This window comes from Cibotium barometz, chromosome 20, assembly GCF_041138505.1.
Source record: "Cibotium barometz isolate CiBa-2024 chromosome 20, ASM4113850v1, whole genome shotgun sequence".
In the NCBI taxonomy this organism is placed as follows: Eukaryota; Viridiplantae; Streptophyta; class Polypodiopsida; order Cyatheales; family Cibotiaceae; genus Cibotium; species Cibotium barometz.
The window spans coordinates 33,966,052-33,987,701 of NC_141065.1; the positions used below are offsets into that span (position 1 = coordinate 33,966,052).

Here is a 21,650-nt window from a genome sequence, read left to right on the forward strand (position 1 = left end):
GAATAGCTAAGCCCACAACAAGAAAAAGCATAGAAAAGCAAGACCTATGAGTTGAGGATAATTGTTTAATAAGTTAGGGGGTTGTCACCGAAGCATCAAAATGCAGTTTGTGCAACGTGAAAAAAAAATGGAAAAAAAGTTTTGAAAAAGTAAAAAGTGATATGGCACTGATGATGCGGCGATGGTGATGTGGCATTGACACATGGCAAGATAGCAGCGCAAGGCCACCTTACAAGCTTGGAATGATCCGACTAGCTTTTGGAAAGAAAAAGATTAAAAGCTTTTTAAATACTAAAAAGAGAAGAGTTTTTATTATTAAAAAGATGCTTTTTGGGCTATAAGTGAGTTTTAGAGCGCTTTTCTCAAGTGCTTTTGGGCAAGAACTATAAATTAAGCTATTCTCTCATTTGTTGAGACATGTAAAAAGACAAGAGAGCTCTCTGGCTCTAAGAACTTGTACTAAATACTCCTCCAAAGGGGTTTTATCTAATATAACTCACCGCGCCGCGGGGGGGGGGGGGGGGGGGGGGGTGGTTAGTAGTCATCTCTTGTCTATACCATATTACTCAGTAGGGAGTGAGGGCCTCTGTTGTGGGTGTGCTTGCCCAGTTAGGAGTAGTCTTCATTTTTTCTCATTTTCCATGTTTTTTACCCAGTTTTGCTAGTCGTGGGGGATCTTGAGAGTTGGCCGATTGTCTTCTCTTGGCCGACCTGATATGGTCCTAGCCGACTGGTCTTCTGCTGGCCAACTGGAGGTTTTGCCAGTCGTGGACCTCTTAGTTGCTGTCGGCTGTTTTTGGGCTGGCCGACCAGCAGCCTAGGGTGGTATAAATACCACCCTTGCCCCCCACTTGTCATTTGTACCGCTCCTGTGAAACAAAGAACCCCAGATGGGAGGAGCTTGTGCCGATGGTTCTGGATCAGGAAGAGCGGTTTACAAACCCTCCACAGGGTGGAGGTTCTGAGGCCTTGACTGGCCAGCGATCGAAAGGCCGCAACAACAAGGGCAAAGGGAAGTCTTCACAGGCGAAGTCTTCTGAGCAGGAGCTTGACTCGGATTGTGACGCCTTGAAGGCAGAGCGGACCTGTAACCGTTGTGGCGAGAAAGGTCACTATTGGAGGAAATGTCCTTAGCGGAGCACCGAGAAAGGTGCAGGTTCCTCAGCTGTAATCGTGAAGACTCTAGCTTTTGTGGACTTGGAGATTATGGACACCGAAGTTTCATCTTCTTTAAGCAGGGAGGCGGTTGGACTCACCGCTAGGGAAACTCGGGAATGGATTCTAGACAGTGGTGCTTCTAGGCACATGACTCCTTCTCGAGAGTTATTACAGGATCTTCAAAGGCACACAGGTCACATCCTTATTGGTGACAAGTCCACTATCCCGATTCACAGTGAGGGCAGGTTGGAGATCGTTCCCGATGGTAGAGGAGGGAAGCATTCCTCCTAGGTTCTTTATGCCCCATCCCTTGGTTTTCATCTTTTGTCAATGCATGAGGTTTGCAAGAACACGAGATCAAGTCCAATCTGGTGTTCAACAACCAGATCAATGAACCAACCAGCTTCCGGTACAGAAGGGTGGAGTTTGATGAGCATTTTGTTGCTCTATGGGACAAAGCAACATGCTAGGTTGTTTGGGAAGACGGAGTGGAGAATGGGATTTACAGACTCTCAACACTCTGTCTTACAAGTCCTCAGTTAGGTGATTTGTGGCAGTTTCGTCATGACCACTTGAATGTGGATACGCTGCGGCGGGCTTTCTGGGACCAGATGGTGGATGGCTTGTCAAATGTTGGCAGTAGTGGGCAGGGACATTGCAGTTCTTGCGTTCGTCAGTCAGAGGAGCCTTTACAGGTGAACTATGCTTTGATGTTTCGTATCATTCGAGACAAAGGGCCCACTTTCGTTAAGGAAGCTCTTTTCCAGGAGACTTGGAGGAAAGCCATGCAAGTGGAACTTGAAGCCATTGAGAAGAATAACACTTGGGAGTTGGTTTCGAGGCCGTCAAAACGGTCTGTCATTGGTGTCAAGTGGGTCTATAAGACGAAGTATGCGTCTAATAGGTCAATGGACAATCACAAGGCCAGACTTGTGGCTAAGGGCTATGCTTAGCGACCTAGCATCGACTATGAGGATACCTTTGCACCGACAGCGAGGATGACCATGATTCGGACAGTTCTTGCCCTTGCCTCTTCTCAGCGGTGGCCGGTGTATCAGATGGATGTAAAATCCGCGTTCCTTAATGGTGACTTGCAAGAGGAGGTGTATGTTGAGCAACCTCTAGGCTTTGAGGTTCCGGGATCAAAGGGAATGGGTTTACAGGTTACGGAAGGCCTTGTATGGTCTTAAGCATGCTCCCAGGGCTTATAATCAGAAGATTGATTCCTTCTTTCTACGGAAAGGTTTTCAAAGATTAATTGCAGATCCTAACTTGTATCTCTTTCGGGAACGCGGTATGGTCACTTTGATTATCCTTTATGTGGATGATCTTATTCTCACTGGTGGTCATGTGGAGCACATAGTTGTGATGAAGGCCGCCTTATCAAAGGAGTTTGAGATGACCGACTTAGGCTTACTCCATTTCTTTTTGGGATGGGAGATTTGGCAGACCCAGATGGGGTTCTTTGTTTCACAGGAGCGGTATGTCCATGAGTTGCTGGAGATCTTTGGGATGGAGAGCTGCAAGCCTATTTCTTCACCGATGGACCCGAATACCAAACTTACAGTTCATGATTCTTGTGAGCAGGCTGATGCCTCCTTGTATCGGAAGCTTGTTGGTTCATTAATTTGGTTGCTGAACACCAGATCGGACTTGAGCTTTCGAGTGGGGCTATTGAGCTCATTCATGCAGACATCTTTAAAGACTCATTGGAACGCAGGATTGCGGATCTTGTGGTATGTTGGAATTAGGGTTAGGGTTGCAACAATGCACACACACAAGATAGAGAAGCTTGAGAGCACACAAACTCACTAGATTAGAATAAACAAATGTGTGTTAGATACAAAAGATAAGTACACACCCCAAAATGAGTAGATAAGAGGGTGTACATACGCACGGGGAAAAAAAAACCTCCTAGTGAGGAAAAAGTGCCCTGGCGTCCTAAGTGTGTTCACACACATCACTACCATATAATGCTACAAGTCCCTCCTGGAGTGATGATGTGAACATGTACAGGGTATGGCCGATCAATCCTGAAAAGACAGTAAGCCCAAAGCTTTACGAAAAGCTTCGAACTTTTCACGAGGAAGAGCCTTCGTGAGAATAAATCTTCCATGTTGTCATGTGTAGGCACATAGACCAAGCTGATCTGTGCTGCATAGAGTCTTTCCCTGACATAGTGATAATGCACCTCAGTGTGCTTAGTGCGACCATGAAACATTGGGTTCCTTGCAACTACTAATGTGCTCTGGCTGTCAGTGAAAATCGTAGTGCTAGACGACTGTCCAACACCCAAATGAGCTATAAGACATTTGAGCCACACATACTCAACCGTAGTTGTAAATGTTGTTCTGTACTCAACTTCACAGCTAGAAGTGGCCACTGAAGGTTGCTTCTTGCTGAGCCATGATATACATGAATCACCAAGGCGAAAGCAAAACCCACTAGTGGACACTCGTGTGTCATAACATCCGGCCCAATCTGAATCACCGAAAGCATGCAACTATGACTCACCTCCCTTTGGCTAAAATAATTCAAAATACTGAGTGCCCTGTAAATAGCGGAAAACCCGCTTAACAGCCTGCCAATGCTTCGTACCTGGGCTATGCATCACAGTCATAGGGAATGGGCATTTTTAGACTCAGGACTGTTGGGGATGGCAGCATCTTCTCCTTCCCATTCCCGTCCCATGTAACTCTATAGTCACAGGGAATGGCCATTCTCAATCTTTTCCGTCCCCATTTCGCGTCCCATGTGACTATGCTATGCATAAATGTGCTCAACTTTGAGACTTCATACTGTATATTTGGCCTCGAGTTGCACACATAAAGAAAGGATCCAACAGCCTGCTGATACAAACTAGCGTCAAAAGAGTCTCCTGCATCTTGAAGAATAAGTCGAGTACATGTCTCCATAGGTGTAGCGATAGGTTTACAGTCTTAAAGATTAAACCTTTTCAGGAGCTTCTGTGTATATTTAGACTGCAACATAACAATGCCATCATTGCGTTGCATAAACTGAATCCCCAAATAGTAATGCAAGGGTCCCAAATCTGACATCTCAAATGGTGACTGCAAATCAGCCTTAAAGGCTGAAATCTAATCTATATCGGGTCCCGTGAGCAGCATGTCATCAACGTATAGAACGATGACCAAAAATATGTCCTTACTCCTCTTCACATAGAGGGTACTCTCTGTTGGACTGTTGCAAAAATCATTTGCAACCAAGTATGCATGAATCTTCTCATACCATGCTCTAGGAGCTTGCTTAAGGCAATAAAGAGCCTTTTTCAACCTGCATACTTTAGACTCTTCTCCTTTCATAGCAAAAGCAGGAGGCTACGATACATACACCTTCTCATGTAAATCACCATTCAAGAATGCAATCTTAATGTCCAACTGATGTACATTCCACCCATGATGTGCTGCCAAAGCAATGAGACACCTAATGGTAGTCATACGAGATATGGGTGCAAAGGTCTCATCATAATCAATGCCCTTTTGCTAGGCATACCCCTTGGAACAAGTCTGGCCTTGTAGCGATTAATGCTACCATCTGCTTTGCGTTTGTACTTGTAAACCCACTTAGTACCAATGGCCTTCTTGCCATGAGATAGATCTGTCAAATACCAGGTGTCATTCTTGAGTATAGAGTTATACTCATCCTGCATAGCGTGCATCCAATGATCATCATCCTGTGCTTCCTCAAAGGAAATAGGTCCCTCCTCATTACATAAAGTAGAAATGAGAACATGATCCACATCAGAATAATGTGCATGATGAGAACCTGCACGAGTTCTACTAGGTAAAGGAGCTGCCAACTTGATATCCCTCAATGTCTGCACAATCCATTTTGGCATACGCCTAGATTCTTCTATGGCTGCTCTCTCCTCATCCACTACATCTTCAATAATTGCCTCATCAGAAGGCTGATTTGCAAGTTGATTTTGCACCTACAAAGGCTAAATTTCAGCACTTACTTGAGTATTCAATTGCTCTACATATGGCTATCCTCCATTAAACAAAGGTAGGAGCGAATCAAACATGTCATGTGAGCATACATTATGTTGTTTTTTGTATGAAAGCATGGGATGAACTGAGTTTTCAACAAAAACAACATCTCTACTTCCTAAAATCCGCTTTGAGGCCGGATGGTAGAGTCTATATCCCTTGCTTTCTAAATTGTATTCCACAAATATGTATTTAACTGTCTTATCATCAAGCTTATTGCGTTGTTGCTCAGGCACAAGAGCATAAGCAAGACAATCAAAAACACGCAAATGAGTCACAAAAGACCTTCTGCCATGCCAAGCTTCATAAGGAGTTTTAGACTGCAAGGCCTTGGTAGGGCATTTGTTCAACACATAGTTTGCGCACATAGTTGCCTCTAGCCAAAACCCATGAGGTAAATCTTGGGCTTTCACCATACATCGTGCCATCTCCATGAGAGACCTGTTCTTCCTCTCAGCCACACCATTTTGCTGAGGTGTCTATGGCATTGTACATTGATGCCTTATGCCTTTTTCGGCCATATATGCATGAAATTCCTTGGACATATACTTCCCTCCTCGATCTAAACAAAGGGTGCCAACTTTACATTCACATGCATTTTCAGCCATGGATACAAAGTGCAAAACCTCTAACTTTTGCTTTAATGGATACACCCAGTTGGGACAGATTCTAGTGATGAGAACAAAATTTTTTGTGAAGTAATGTGCTTACTAGTATCACTGTCAAAGTACCAGGCATCCAACTCTGCCACTGACATGCATACATCATGAACAGAAGGGTCATAACTGCAATGTACAGTCCATGCCCAATCATCTTAAGCAAAACTAGCAGATTCCTTCTTCTCTGCACTTGGTGTAGATGCATCGGCTATAGCCATGCCCGATTCTTTCTTTTTCTTCTTCTCTAGCTTTTTCTTACACTCATTTATGTAGTGCACTGGTATCCTGCAATAGTGACACTTGCCCTTCTTTTTAGGCTTATCACCTTCTTTCTCTACATCCTTACCTGAGGATTCTGATTTGGCTTATAGCCACCATGTGAAGAAGCTTTACCTTTGCCTTTCTGACTGGCAACAAAAGCTTGGTCACCAACTCGCATAACAAATCTGTTTTGCCTAGACTGCTCTTCCTGCAGCAAGAGTACTGAAACCAGGTCATCAAATGTAAGGGCATTTGGATTTCCCTTCATCATGAGTCTAAGAATAGAGGCAAAACTTTGATAAGAATAATCCGGCAATGCATTGAGAACTGTGGGCACCAATGTACTATCAGGATATATCTCATCCACACTAGCGAGCTGCTCCTTAAAATCTTTGATCATTGGTCAAGAAGCTGTCCATTGAGTCTCTCTCATTCATGTGCTCAGACTCCAACTGTTTGCGTAGATATGCAACACGTGCTTCATTGCGCACCTGGTATAATGTAGCAAGTGCATCCCATGCCTGTTTTGAAGTCTTACATGATCGAATATGAGGAATAATGCTTCGCTTCACATAAAGTGCAAGCAATGCATGTGCTTGTGTATCTCTTCCATCCCATCTCGTTTGAGCAGCAGTGGGAGGTACTGGTGGTGCATGTGGAGGAGCCACATCTGTATCAGATTTTACTTCAGATGTACTTGCAGCACCTGGTTGAATTGGTAGTTGTGAAACAGGACGAGTTTCACTACCACTGACCACATTCCAAAGGCCTTTAGCAACCAGTACATGCCTCATCATATAGGACCACAATGGGTAGTTAGTCCCATCAAGTTTGTCCTCAGCAGACAACATGTTGAATACATCACTATTGCCAGCCATGACTGTCTATCAAATGCAAAATCTTTCAACACACTGCAAGTACTCAGTCACTGAAATGCAACCCCGGATGGCTGCCAACTGACTGAATCACGTGCAAACTGTATGAAAAATAACATAGAGTAGAGAATAGAGTGTTACTGGTGAAAGTATGATGGGTGATGTTGTTGAAGACACTGTAGATGTTGCTGTACACCAAATCTTTGCCATTGCATAGCCCAAACACCCAAAATCAAGCAGAACCAATCCAAAATGATGCCTCTCTAGAACGTCTGCCGAAACTTTGCGGTGCCCGAAACGCGCCCGAATCGCGCCGCGGACCTTGAAAACGTTGTACACTTCGTATACGGTACACTACAATATATACCTTCTTCTCCTAAGAGGGTATCTCAATCGGAGACAGAAAAACAGGGTCGTGAGGAGGGAGGCAAACTACTAGATCAAGTGTCAAGGAAGCTAGCTCTGATACCAATTGTTGGAATTAGGGGTAGGGTTGCAACAATGCATACACACAAGATAGAGAAGCTTGAGAGCACAGAAACTCACTAGATTAGAATAAACAAATGTGTGCTAGATACTAAGTACACACCCCAAATTGAGTAGATAAGAGGGTGTACATACGCACAGGGGAAAAAAACCACCTAGTGAAAGAAAAAGTGTCCCGGCGGTCCTAAGTGTGTTCACACACATCACTACCATATAATGCTACATGGTATTTTAGCAGCAGAAAGGGCACGTTGCTGACTAAGATCTGTAAGCTGCCGTAGTTGAGACTTAGCATTGGCCACCCGAGTTCGTAGGCCTTCCATGTAGCATTTGCCATAGTCTCGGATGATATCCTGCATGCCCATGGAAAAACGATCCCTTGCCTAGTTGGCATCAACAGAAACATGCAAAACAAGGCGATCAATGAGTCCATGTACCATGAACTGGAAGCACTGATGCTAGGCTTAAGTGGTTTCTTTGGCAGTTGCCAATCCGACGAAGCAGCAGCCTTAACTGCACCATTCCCCTTGTCCCAAGTCTTGACTGGCAAGGTAGACACTTTAGCTTTCCTTTTCTCAGTTGGTGTGGGTGGCGAGGGAACACACACACACACACTTTTTTTTTTTTTTGGTAAAACCAGTTGAAATTGCATTATATCATAAATGTACAAAAGGGTTTGACATCAAGAGGATGTCTAAACCCTAGAACTTAAAAACAACAGTAAAAAAGTTCTATGCAAGAAGAGGGCAGTGCTCAAGAAAAGAGCCTATGCCCTATCCATCAGAAACAGTAAAAGAAAAGCTGAACACAAGAAACATCCAAATCTTCCTCATGTACGGCATCATATAAGAACTGCCGCAAAGAGGCTCGGAAGAACTCATAAGGGTGTTGAAGGGGTGAATTCAGATATGCATGATTTCGCTGTAGCCAGAGGGTCCATAAGGCCCGGTATCTGATCCAATGGAAAAAAAGAGAATACTGTGACAAAGAAGCTGTTAACGTGCCAAACATCCAGAAAAACCTGTAGAACCTGTGTGCAGGAAATCTGAGAGATAAAAAATAGGAGATCTTATCCAGAAGGTCTCTGGAATATGAACAAGACCACAATAAATGCGGAATACTCTCAGTAGTATGATGACATCTTGGACAAAGAGGAGAGGCAATCCTTCTTTGAGCCAATTTCACTCCCACTGGAAAAATACCGACAATGCATCTCCAAAGAAAAGCCTCTGCTTCAATGGCATTTTCAACTTCCATATCAATGTCAGTTTTCCTTTCCACCAAGCTAAAGACTTATCCAGATGCCAAAGAGAATTAGCATGATGAGCAATCCATGGAGGAGGTAATATCAATCGATAAGCCTGTATAGAAGTCAATAGATGCAAAGGCTGAGAGGATAATCTTGAACTTGAAGACTGAAGATGCCAATCTTGAAGCCTGTCTCTTACATCCAATGTTGGAATCGGAATGAAAGGGTGTAAGAGATCTGCAATAGCTTTCCATATAGATCTATGGTGCATCCCAAGATTGTATTGTTGGCATGCTGCCGGAAAAGAAAGAATTTGCCCTCGAGTATCTACCACGTCGTCAATGAACCGGATGCCCAACTTCATAAGATTGTAAGCTTTGATTGGTTGTTGTACAGCAAGGGGAGAGTAAAAAACCGCACTCCAATCTATGCTTTCCATTCGAAGCGAGGAAGCTATAGAAGCAGGATGGGTCTTTCGCATGAAGAATGAATCATCTCCATAAGCCTGTGCAATGAAAGGCCGTGAACCAGAAATCTGAAGCCCCTCTAACTGTCTAGTATCAACGAGATGATCCATATAAAGAAGCAAAGGATGTGAAGCAATAGCATAGAACAAAGCACTGAGAGGGCATCCCTGTCGAACTGATCGTTCTAGAGTCCAAGACTCAGACAAATGTTTCCCTATAAAGCATTGAGCAGTGGAATCTGAGTAAAGCCAATATATGACATTAACTAGCTTTGGCCCAAAACCAAGTTTAGACATGATTTGAGAAACATAATCCCGCTGTACCGTATCAAATGCCTTTGCCACATCCACCTGCATGACCAAGACATCTTGAGCAGAGTATTTTGCATATTCCATTTCAATGAGAGTATTGGAGATATTATCATGTATATGCCTTCTTGGAACAAAACCATATTGCCTGGGATGAAGTCCATCATGAAGGATATCCTTTATCCGATGTACCAACATTTTAGCAATAAGTTTATATGTAACAGGCATCAAAGTGATAGGCCTCCAGTCATCCATTGTCTCACACAGAGGTTTTTTGGGCAGAAGCTTAACCAGACCATGCTTCCAAGCTGAGGGAAGATGTTGATGCTGCCAGGCTACATTAATGAGCTTCAAGATTGGACCCTTCAATTCATCCCAGAAGGCTACAAAAAATTCAACCGTCAAACCATCCCAGCCTGGGGATTTATGTTTACCCAAATGCTTGAGGGCTTCATCCAATTCAGTATCTGAAAAGGACATTTCCAGCATTGAAGCTTTTTGCAAAGAAACAATAGGAGAAACAAGCTCAATGAATCTGCTCCGAGCCAATGTAGCCTGAGGTGTAGAAGAAGATGGTAGAGAAAAAAGAAGCTGAAAATGATCCAGACATTGTTTTTCTAGCTGCGATAAAGTCTGGGTCCAATGACCATCGGGTTTCCTGACTCTCATGATAGATTGACTTTGTCTGTACGTGTGTAAATTTCGAAAGAAAGATTTCGAGGAGCAACCCTTATCTAGCATAGGTTTAACTCTAGCCCTTGTCTGCCATTTGGAAAGCTTGCGTTTATCATTAGCATCAATTATGGAAGGAGCACAAGACAATGAATTCTGTTCAGAAGCAGAAAGAGACTTTTTGATGGCTAATCTGTACCAAAGACTGCTTAATGATTTTGCCCACTGGATATGCTGTCTGGTTTCTGCCATGTACCATCTTCCATATTCCTTAATGACATTTTGAATACGATGTACAAAAGAGTTTCAAGCAAAATCCAGATCCTCCTGAGCATGAGATAACAATGGCTTACAAGCCAATCTGATCATTTGCTGGAATTTTTCATGAGAAAGATATAATTGATTAACCTGCAAATGTCTGACTAAAGAGAGCTGAATATCATCTAGAGGCATACCAAATGAAAGGTTGAGCCAAAGTGGAGTGTGATCAGATAGTTTTGAGAATAATCAGTCATTTAACATGTATAATCATCATATTGCTGAGCATGAATAAGATACCATCTATCAAGCCTGGCCCAATATTCTGTAAAAGCATTATGATGATATGTGAATCCCAAAACCGAAGGGTGAGTTGCTGTCCATAAATCTGCAGTATGAAGTGATGAAGTCATATGTTCCCATTGTTGGATTTCAGAGGGAAGCATATGGGATTTATGTGTGGTATTGTCCTTCCAGTGAGGAGAATTATTAAAGTCACCACAAAGTAGAGCATTTGAGGACCAAGGATATTGGTTTATGGAGTCCCACATTTGAGCTCTGGAAGCTGAAATTTGAGAGGCATACAAGGAGCCTATTTCAAAAATCTCTCCATTGATCATACATTGGATAATCATCCATCGGCCACAAAGATCATTATATGCTACACAGGGCTGCAGATCATGTCTGGCTAAAATACACAACCCAGAGAATTGTCCAGATCCTGCATAAAATATATCATATCCTGAAAAGAACCCATGCTGGCCAGCAAAAGAATGCTAATTATGCTCTTGGAGACACACAACATCTGGATGAGTAATATTTATATAATGCCATAGGAGCCTCCATTTATGCTGATTGCAGAGGCCCTGTATGTTATAAGAAAAACATTTAAGAGAAGTACGCATGAAAATATGTACAAGAGATGAGCAGTCCTCAAAGAGAAAGGGAGGAATCAGGCCTCTGCCATTGCCACAGGGTCTTGCTGACCCTCAGAATCCAATTCCTTGACTAGATCATCTTCTTCACAAAGTGGAATACCCTTCTTAACTGCATTGACCCATGCCTTTGAGATGGGGCTGTCCGAAGAGGTAGAAGGTTGACTAGGAGATGGAGCAGAAGCATCCCAATTATGAGATTGGAGAGGTCTTTGTTTGAGAGGCACCATCTTCTTTGCATTGTGCCAAACCTCGTGAGAAGATGAATTATTTTCCACTAGCTTGCTTTTTCCTTTATCCTTGTTTTGAGCTGAATTGGCTTGGTTCCCTATATGAACTGAAGGCTTTGCTCCTTTAGCTTCAGTCTTTTCCACATAAGTCTTTTGACCTCCTTTAGTAGATGGCTGAGGAATGGCAGCTGGAGGAGGCGGATGAAGGATCGAGGGACACTCAGAAGCTAGATGCCCGAACTTGTGACAAGAGAAGCAAGCTCCAGCAAAAATGCCCCATTTCAAAGTAAAATATTTCTTTCCCAAATTAACACCCTCAATCTCAACTGCAATAGAAGAGGGGGTTGGTCTATCAGTATCCCATAAGATGCAAAAACGATTTTTATTACCTGTGGGACGAGGGGGACAGATCACTTGTTCCAATGTCATTGCTAAACCTGGAAGCTCTGTTCTCATGTAATCTGGAAAATCAACGACTTCAACCCATACAGGGCAATGATGTTTAATGAGACTCTGATAATCCTTATTAGGAGACCAAGGCATGATGTGCACCATTTTACGACCAAAAAATAAAGGGGACATTTCCAACATCTTTTGTTTTGTCAATGCATCCAAGAGATGAACATAAAATCCTTTCGAGGCAAAATAGACTCCTTCTACATAGCATCCACCTAGGAGAGAATTCACCCATTGTCCCACATCATTAGCCGAGGGTATTTTACCTGGAAAAAAGATGATGACTGCAGTTTGAGAGAGCTTCTTCAGAGGATGCACAAGAGAAGGCAACTTCATCTTGTAAGTGAGTTCCGGAGCAGGTAGTATCCATTCTCTTCTACTTTGTTGAAAATCCTCATTCAACATGTCAAACACATAGGAAGCATCTTGAGATGAAGGAGCTATGGGGGGCAGAGATTCCCTTGATTGTCTTTTAGGTTCAGGAGAAAGAGCTCTCTTGACATAATACTTGCTTGTTTCTGCCATCGAGACTATTCGATTCAGCAGGAAGACACAGATCAGAAAAAAAGGGGGACAGCGCTATTGGAATACTATCTTACACAGAAGGGAAAACAGAGACCTGTAGCGAGGCGCGCGCGCGCGCGCGCGCGCACACACACACACACACACACACACACACACACACACACACACACACACACACACACCCGCACACACACACACACACTTGTACACATGCAGACAGGTCACGGAAGAGAGGAAGATAGGGCAGATTGACGATGAGAATACAGTGTTTCTGTGCGCTAAGAAGGGACCCTCAGAAGGTCGCGAAGAGGGTTGCAGGCCCGACACAGACCAGGAAGCAGGCGCGCCTTACCAGACGTGCTCACACACAAGGGGCGAGCAGGTCGAGCAGAACAGCAGGCGAGCAGGTCGAGGGAGCAGGCGAGCAGGTCGGGACGTCTTAGCAAGTCAGCCCCATCACACACACACACACACACACACACACACACGTGTGTGTTTGTACATGTACACTCAAAAACACATCAACCATGGTCAAAAAGCAAGCGACCTAGACTCAAAACTTTGCACACGAAAACAAATCATCTCTCTTGTCCTCGTCCTTTAGAACCAAACCTTCACCATGTGACCTCATCAAAAGGCAAACCCTACCTTTCCTCTACAAACATTAGACTTGCATCCTTGGAGCATGAATCAAAACCCTAGCAAAAGTGGTTTAGAGGAATTCTTGCTTTTTGCACAAAACCCTAATAAAGCAATGGGGAACTCTATATAAATTTTTCTCTGTGCTTCACATTCATGCCTTGTGCCTGTTTAGGGTGCTCTAACACCATCTATAGGGGTGTCTCATTATGGAAGTCGAGTTTCTCACGACGGAATCTACCCAAGATCTCCTAAACACGAGACACAAGTATGCAGGCGAAATTCAAGTTTGCAGATAGATGCTCCCTACCCAGCCATTGATCCTGCCAATAGGATCACCCTTGAAGGCTACTGTACACCATCACATATACATGCCTATTAACCTTGGTGTTCCATACCACCAAGGTTTGCCTAGCCAAGGCCCTTGGCAGTCATCTGCATCAAGGATAGACAGATTTTTAGCCTCTCTTCAGCAATGGAGGAGAGAGATGGAAGCTGTGAAAGGAATTCAGCCTGTTGATGCCATTGTAGGCATGGATACAGAGGATGCCAATCCTACACAGGATACTATGTCTAGTGGTATGGACATTGGCATTGGAGTTGGGTCTAGCTCTGCTCCACGAGCTCAGAGGAAATCTTTGCCGGTGGCCACGGCCTAAAGAGGGCAAGCATAAGAGTAGCGATTCAGAAGTAGGCTGTAAAAAGAGGCCACTAGAGAGTTGACCAAGCTCTTTATACAATGTGCATTGTCCTTTCATATTGTGTGTACCCCTCGTTGGAGGAAGGCAATAAGGACAATTAGCTGCATTGGATACGAGTGGGAGGGCCCCTTTTATGAGAACCCAATTGAGGAAAGAGAAAGAACAAGTGGAGCTAGAGATGGAGCCATTGAAGGGGCATTGGGTTAAATATGGCTGCACTATCTTATGTGATGGGTGGTCAGACATTAGAAAGAGGAACGTGTACAACATTTTGGTGTCCTTTTGCAAGGGCACTATGTTTTTGCGTGCTATTGATGTCTCTATAGCAGGGACACTGGTCACAGGTGCATGTGCTGCCCACAGCTTGGATTTATTGATTGAACATGTGGCTAAAATCAGATGGATTGCTGAAGTCTTTAACACATCTCGGAGCATGGTCAAATTTGTGACAAAGAGGCCCAAGGTCCTGGCTTTGATAGGGCCAACAATGATCTTGAGTTGCTAAAGCCTCCAAAGACCATATTTTCTTACATGTGTATTGTGGTTGACATGCTTGTGAGAGTCTGTCAAGGACTACTCTCTACTGTTGTCTCACGGGAGTGGATGTTGTGGGAGGATTGTGTGCACCCTGGAGCGATACATTTTGTGCGCATGGTCACGCAGGACACTTGGCGGGTAGAGCTGAAGCACTTGTGAAGGCGATTCAGTCCATTTACAGTGTTCTTCACATTACAGACATGGAGGTAAGCACACTTGGACTCTTGTATGAGTTTATGGACTGGATTGGCGACCGTCCTGTCACTTGCCAGGTAAGAATGTCAACAATTAATAATGTTGATTGCTTAAAGCCTAATGTCACACGTTTCTTCTATCATTGATTAGGGTCCAAGATATTAGAGAGAGATGGAACCGCAGATGGGATTGGTTTCATAAACCAATTCCATGCGATTGCCCATATACTGCATCCTCTATAGTGGAACGAGGAGCAGTTCGATAATGAAGAGATTGAAGAGGGTTGGTAGTACCATATTCATAGGTGGACAGGAGGTGACATTGACCTCTTGAAAAAGCTGGAGGATGAGCTCTTGATATTCCGCAACGGGGGCAATGCCTTTGGGAGGGCCACAACTCTTTTTGAGAGGGACTCAACTTCAGCTAGTCTCTTTACATTTGAGAGAGACTCAACTTCAGCTAGACTCAAGTGTTTACATTTGAGATGTACACTGTACTTACAACATTTTATGTTCTCTTATTGAGAGAAATGCCTTGCACTTCGGGTCCTCTCACTAGATTGTAGCTTAGGCCCATGTGAGGAATTGGAGCACATGGGCTGTCTTCCATATAAAGAAGAGGAACAAGTTGTCCACTATGGTTGGTTTATTGCCATTGTAACCTCCGTCTAATTGAGCAAAGAGGCAATCCCACAGAGCCACGACAAGTGAATGTCAATAAGATCGACATTGAGAAGGTGAAGGACATTCCAGAGATTCCTTCCGATGAGTGAGACATCTATGCCATGCTCTATGAGGAGATGATGGTCGCTAGCTCATGTCACATGAGCACATGTATTTGCTGATGGTGCACTACGAGTGTGGCAGTGGGAGATGCAGAGATGGATCCTACCAATGTTGAGGCATCATCTTCTTCCGACATTGAGTCAGATACATCTAGGGAGGTGGGAGATGAGATTGAGGAGGTGGAGCATGTTTAGGAATAAGAATGATGCTAGGACCTGACACTTGGGGCTTGGCGCTTGACTCTTGAGATTGTATTTTTTTTAAAAAGTTTGGTGATTGGTCCATGGGCCATTTATGACTTTTGTACTTCATGATTTGGATATCTATTCGTGGCTCTTTGAGAGCTCTTTTGATTCATGATTTGCTGTAGAATTTAGTTTTAATGAAATGTGGATTATGACTCATGAATTTGTTTTCTAAGTTCTAAGGTTTGTCTTTGGCCATGGCAATGGGCACGGCATGCTTTTGTCAACAACCAGCTCCTAGCTGTTGCCAGTAGTATGCAACAATACAAACTTGCTATGCATGTTGTGCATGTTTAGACATTGTACATGATATTATTTCTTTTCAGGTCTCTATTAAGCTTTCCTATTTTTGATTTTGTTTTTTTTTTCCTAGGAAAAAGATCCTTCAATTAGTTAAAGAAAAAGAGCCACAAAGGGCTAGATACAACCACCATGGGCTACATACAAACTTGCCTCATTTAAGGATTGGAGTCAAATGATCATGAGGGGAAGAGACACTTCTCCTCCGGTTTGCTGCTCTGTGAGGAGAAGGCTATCTCATACAGGGGGAGGGGGTGGGAACAACCACATGGGTGGTCTGTAGTGCCAAATGGGGTCTCCTCCTCTATCTGTGAGGAAAAAGCCGGGCCTCCAAAGTCTCAAGAAAGCTTCCCGCCGCTTCCGCATACGGTCTGAACCTCCATGTAACTTCCCCCACTAACCGTGGAGGGTGTGAATGATATCAAGCCATATGCTCTTGATGGTCTCCGCCGACTGAGTGTGGGTACCCTCGATGGCCTCGTTGCATCTAGCATGGCAAATGTGCCAAGTTATGCTACTGCAAATCTCCCATCTCTGACATGAGTGTGGCCGCCAGTCGCCTGTAGGTGGGGCTGTGATTGGTACTGCTGCAATACGATGGTGGGAGACCTGAAGGCCTAGCCCTCTCCCATCCTACACGTAAGCCCTGACCACTCTAGCCTTTGTGGCCCAAGCGACAATACCCCATGTGATGATCCGGGTTGATGCCCTATCCATAGCAAAGATGCAGAGAATCCTCTACCAAATGTGCTGAGCCTTCGGGCAATTGCAAATGCAATGTCTCTAAGTCTCATGGGGTGGCCGCACCGTAGGTAAGTTGCCGGTCAACCACGAGCTGCTAGCCAAGTACCGACCGCTAAACTCCTATGCGCCATCAACCAAAGAAAGAGGGTGATCTTTCTTGGCCGAAAGCTGTCCCACAGCCTCTTCCAGAAATCTGAAAGGAAATGCTGTGAGAGGCCTGAGACTGCCAATGTGCTGCTGCTTCCAGTGTGCCATCTATCTTGGGCATTTGGATCTTGCGTCCTAGCCGCTCAATATATGCAAAGAAGAGAGCATCCAGAGTCTCCTCCTGATTTGCTGGATCATGCTAAGTCCACTCTCCCGGATCCCATTGTAGGCGCGTGAGAGGGAAGCACTCCCATATCCATAGCTGCCATAATCTCTCCTTGGCTACCTTGGCTTGTGCTGGATCAATATGCCATTCTGGTGCCCGAAAACCAATCACCCTCAATCTCTGCAAGGTGCAGCCGCTAAAAACCTCCAAAGGAAGCTCATATCTCTCTAGTTTGCCATGGGATCCAATAGAGAAAGTGAGCAGACCACTGTCCTCATCTGCTCTGTAGACCGCCACTAGGATATCGTGCCGGGTAAACACGCCTAGCCACACTGGGGGAGTCGGGTCTGTGGGAGTCAGCCACTCCTGAGGGATAGCTGAGTCGATGTCGATGCTGAGCCTATCTCTGCCCCGGATCCCTGTCAGGCCTCTCTCCTGCACCTCTAGGGGTAGCTGCTTGGCGATCCAATCTCCAAGAGACCTGGTTGGTCCCATGCTCAAGGCGCCCCAAGAAACGTGTAGTTGGGCCCCTAGCATGTGGCCATTGGGTAAACGGATCAGGGGGTTCTAGAGGAAAGGCTGCCGAAGCCGCTCCTCTGATGCAACCGGAGGTATCTATCTGAGGACGGGGGGCCTAAGGTGCTCCCAAGCACGAAGTAAGCTGGCTGCAAATCTGTCCTCAAAAGCCAAGCTAAAACCATGGGCTCGCATCTCTATGAAGATCCATCGAGTACTCTGTGCCAAGGGCCCCCAAGACTCGGAGTGCGGGCTGAAATCTAGGTTAACAGAAAATCCTTCTAGGGCTCACCACTGGGAAGGGGACCTCTAACAATCAACTTGCCCAACTGGGCGCGACTCTGAATAGCCGGGTCAATGAGGCCTAGCCCCCCTATGCAACGAGGCTGAATAATACCTGGCCAATAAAAGCCCGAGAAAAGGCCCAGCACGGAGTGATGTACCACATGGTGGCTAGAAGTACCTGGTTTGCCACCACCACCCTGCTATTGTTTCTGATCCTCGCCCCCCCCCCCCCCCCCCCCCCCCCCCCCCCTCCAAAGGTGAGAGCCATCGCCATGCACTTTTTTCGATCCCTCCTCACTGGTGCCCTAGCATCTCCACAGGTGGTGGAAGCACGCGAGAAGGTCTGGCGGCATACGAGGGAGGTGGTTCCCCTTTCTCTTCGGTCATTCTTATTGACACCGTTCACTATGAGGAGTTGGCGGAGGCATTGATGGCACTTCCCAGGGGCAAATGCCGAGGGGCGGATGGGCTTCTAGTCTCTTTTTTCTTTGCCATTGGGACCTCATGGAAGGTGGCCTTTGCGCTGCCTTCAATGAGATTATGATCATAGGTTCCATGCCAGAGGGGCTCTCCGAGGGCTTGATTCACTTGATTCCCAGGGAGGGTGGTGACAGATTGTAGATTCGACAGTGGTGACCCATCACTCTTCTAGGGACAGCCTATAAGATCTTGGCCAAGGCCATCAGCAGGAGACTTCAGCCTTTTCTCCTAGACTTGATCCATGACACTCAGACCGGCTTTGTTGGCTATCTCGGTTACTGGTTGATTTGGGCTATACAGGGGATATTCCATTGTTGCATTGTGACAGTCAGAGTGCCATCCAGTTGGCAAAGAACCCTGTTTTTCATGCAAAGACGAAGCATGTGGATGTGAAGTATCACTTCATCAGAGAGGTGATAGAGAACAAGCAAATTCAGCTTGTTAAGATTCATACGGATGACAACCCGGCTGATCTGTTGACAAAGAGTTTACCTCCGGAGCGGTTTGCTCATTGCAGACACTTGATGGGCATTGGATGAGGCCAGTTTCAGCCTTGATATGGCCTTGTATATTATCATGTACATGCTGATTTTTCTTTTCCTTCATTTAAGGGCACTTTGCCTTTAAGTGGGAGGTTGTTGGGGTAAAGGCGTTATGCCCACCCTTATAGTGTGTACAAGCCCATAAGTTATAGTACATAGTACACTTAGTACTTTTAATGTACTAAGTGCACTATGTGTACTAGTGCAATATACATGTGTGATAGGGGAGTCACACACTCATCTTGATGAGTTGACTTATCCCCACAACTCTCTCTCTCTCTCCCTTGTTTCTCTGAGTATGTCTCCCACATGAATCTCTAACCCTAATTAATCTCTCCCATTCAGATGGCACCACCAATCAGCGAGAGAAGAGGAAGGTAATCCTTCCTAAGGCCTGGGAAGCAAACTGTCATTGGGAAGCCCGAAAGGCTAGCCAATGGGTCAGACGTTGGATCGAAGCCGTGTTGCCACCGTGCAAAGAAGGCTTGCGTCGTACGCAAGGCAAGGGGACTCAGTTGCATGACTCAGTCTGACACCGATGGCAAGTTGAACTCCACCTGGTAGTATCCGCGACCCAGAGGGGTGAATATCGGTGATCTTTGTAGGTTCGCCGATGAAGCTGGCTTGCAAAAGATTCCTGAGCTGTCCACGTGCATGGCGGCTACCAACAATTTTGCAGACCAGGGTGGAGCCTCGAGTGAGGCAACAGTCGTGGCAAGAACCTACGAAGAAGATAATCCAAGCAACGGCAGTTTAGGTAAGGGATGACGGAGCGGTTGCCATGGAGTCCTCTTGAGGGTGAAGACCATAAAAGGCCGAAGCTTGCCGAAAAAGCTGAAACCCAAAAAAGAAAGCACCAACCTGCAGTGAAGGAGAGAAAGGAGAGGGACGGGGAACGAAAAGGAGGATTGAAAGAATTAAAAAAAGGGAAGGAGGGGGGGGGTGAGGCAGGGGGAGGGCGGAAGGAAGAAGGGGGAAAGGGGGCGGGCTGAAACATGGACCGGGGGGGGGGGGGGGGGGGGGGGGGGGGAGGCGGGGAGTGAAGGGAAGAACAGGGGGATGGAGGCAACCCTATTTCTTTTAAAGAGCTAGTTGGGTTACTCCTTTAGGAAGAGTAGCCAAGGAAGAACAGATCGCAAGGAGATGCTAGTAGAGAAGACCATGCCTACTTCTCCAGGGGCAAAGGCAAAGTGGACTCATCTCAGGGTGACACCAAGAGAAATGAAAATGTCATTACTGCCACAGGCCTAGGCACTACATCAATGAGTGCCGTAACTGACTTGCCAAGGTGAAGACCAAAGATGAAGCGCAAACTTTGCTACCTCTACCTCCGAGACGAGAAGAAGCAGCAAACCTAGTCCAGGGGAAATGTTAAATATTAAATAGTGATGAATGTGGGAATAAACAAGTGCTAGGTGCTCATGTAAACTGGCACCTAATAACTTAGTATTCTAGCTTTATAATAAAGCGGTTGTAGTGTGTGTGAATAACCACTAGTGTCTGGGTTCTTTTGTGTGTGGGAACACCCACTTAAGAGGATCTTATGTAAGCTATGATGTATGCAGGCCATACCTCTTAGAAACAATCGCATCATATGTGGTTGCAGCATATGTATACACAACTTGTAAAGGGGGGTTGCTCCTATAAAAGGACCATTATCATAATGTTATGAGTATGCCTAATCATTTCAAGTTAATCTCGTGCCCTCTTGCTTAATCACTTTGTTAAAACCTTGTGATTGACCCCTAATCATGATGTTAGCTTAATAGAGAACTTCCTCTTTTGGGAAATAGGTTTCCTTCTTAGAAAACTTCAAGACTCAAGCTTACAAAAAGTAGCTTTTTGTGTGTTTTAATGAAAGCATCAATCACTTATTAATTAACTTGGACAAGTTGGCATGTAAAAGGAAAGAGTTGGCAGCCATAAGAATTTTAAGTTGGGCATTTCTCCAGACTTTCTAATACGAGGAAGCCCATTTCCATTCAACAATGTTCTTTGTAATGCTTTCCCTTTGGGAAATCAAACCCATGATACCACTAAGATCAATGTGAAACCCACTAGGCTCAAATCAATGTGGTTGATGGTCCTTAGTTATGTGGTCATGATTTTTCTCCTGATATCCTTCTTGTAGTTGTGGTCTATGTAATTTTAAATGGTGCTTTTTGTGCTGCAGCTTTCTGTTGAAAGACTGAGCTCCATGAAGAAGTATGTTTTTGGACTCGGGACGTCACAGGTACGCATTAGTGATAACTTTGCATTTGATATAGTGAAATGTGTTACAGCTCATGATTTAGATTCCATTGAGGATCTATTGGCTTGAACATTCCAGGAGCTGATACTGTCCTTATACCACGTGGATAGAAAGCTTTTTTAATATGATCACTTATTTCTGCATGTTGCAGGTGTTTGCCACAGCACTTGTTGTGGGTTTAGTTTCCCATTATGTGTATGGTTTCTCAGGACCGACAGCCCTTGTTGTAGGCAATGGGCTTGCTCTTTCTTCAACTGCTGTTGTTCTTCAGGTAGTGCTTCTCAATGGTCTGTTTTTTTTTTAATAGTTGTGCATATTTCTATATTTGACTTTATTTTGTGTGGCAAAGCTAAGCTCAATAGAATTTGGATTCTGATTATTTTGTCTAAGATGATAAGCGGGCAAATATGCATGTTTCTGGTCCTCCAACATGCATTGAAGTCAAGCATGTAGATCTAGGAGTTGAGTTGGGAGTATGTTGTTGACTTCTTGGAAGCAACTTCACACTTTAACTTCAGCAATGTGGGTGGAGCTGCTTGTTGACTTCTTGGAAGCAACTTCACACTTT

At 44.8% G+C, this 21,650-nt stretch overlaps 1 protein-coding gene across 1 annotated transcript in view; it reads left to right on the plus strand.

Moving 5' to 3' along the window:
* LOC147627804 (K(+) efflux antiporter 2, chloroplastic-like) overlaps window positions 1-21,417 on the plus strand; it is a 77,859-nt gene extending 56,442 nt beyond the window's left edge. Inside the window, exons 5-6 of the mRNA XM_086814775.1 lie at window positions 21,005-21,064; window positions 21,234-21,417. Coding sequence (XP_086670901.1) covers window positions 21,005-21,064; window positions 21,234-21,386 — 213 coding nt within the window. The 3' untranslated portion in view covers window positions 21,387-21,417. The remainder of the gene's footprint in view (window positions 1-21,004; window positions 21,065-21,233) is intronic.
* Window positions 21,418-21,650: the final 233 nt, after the last annotated feature.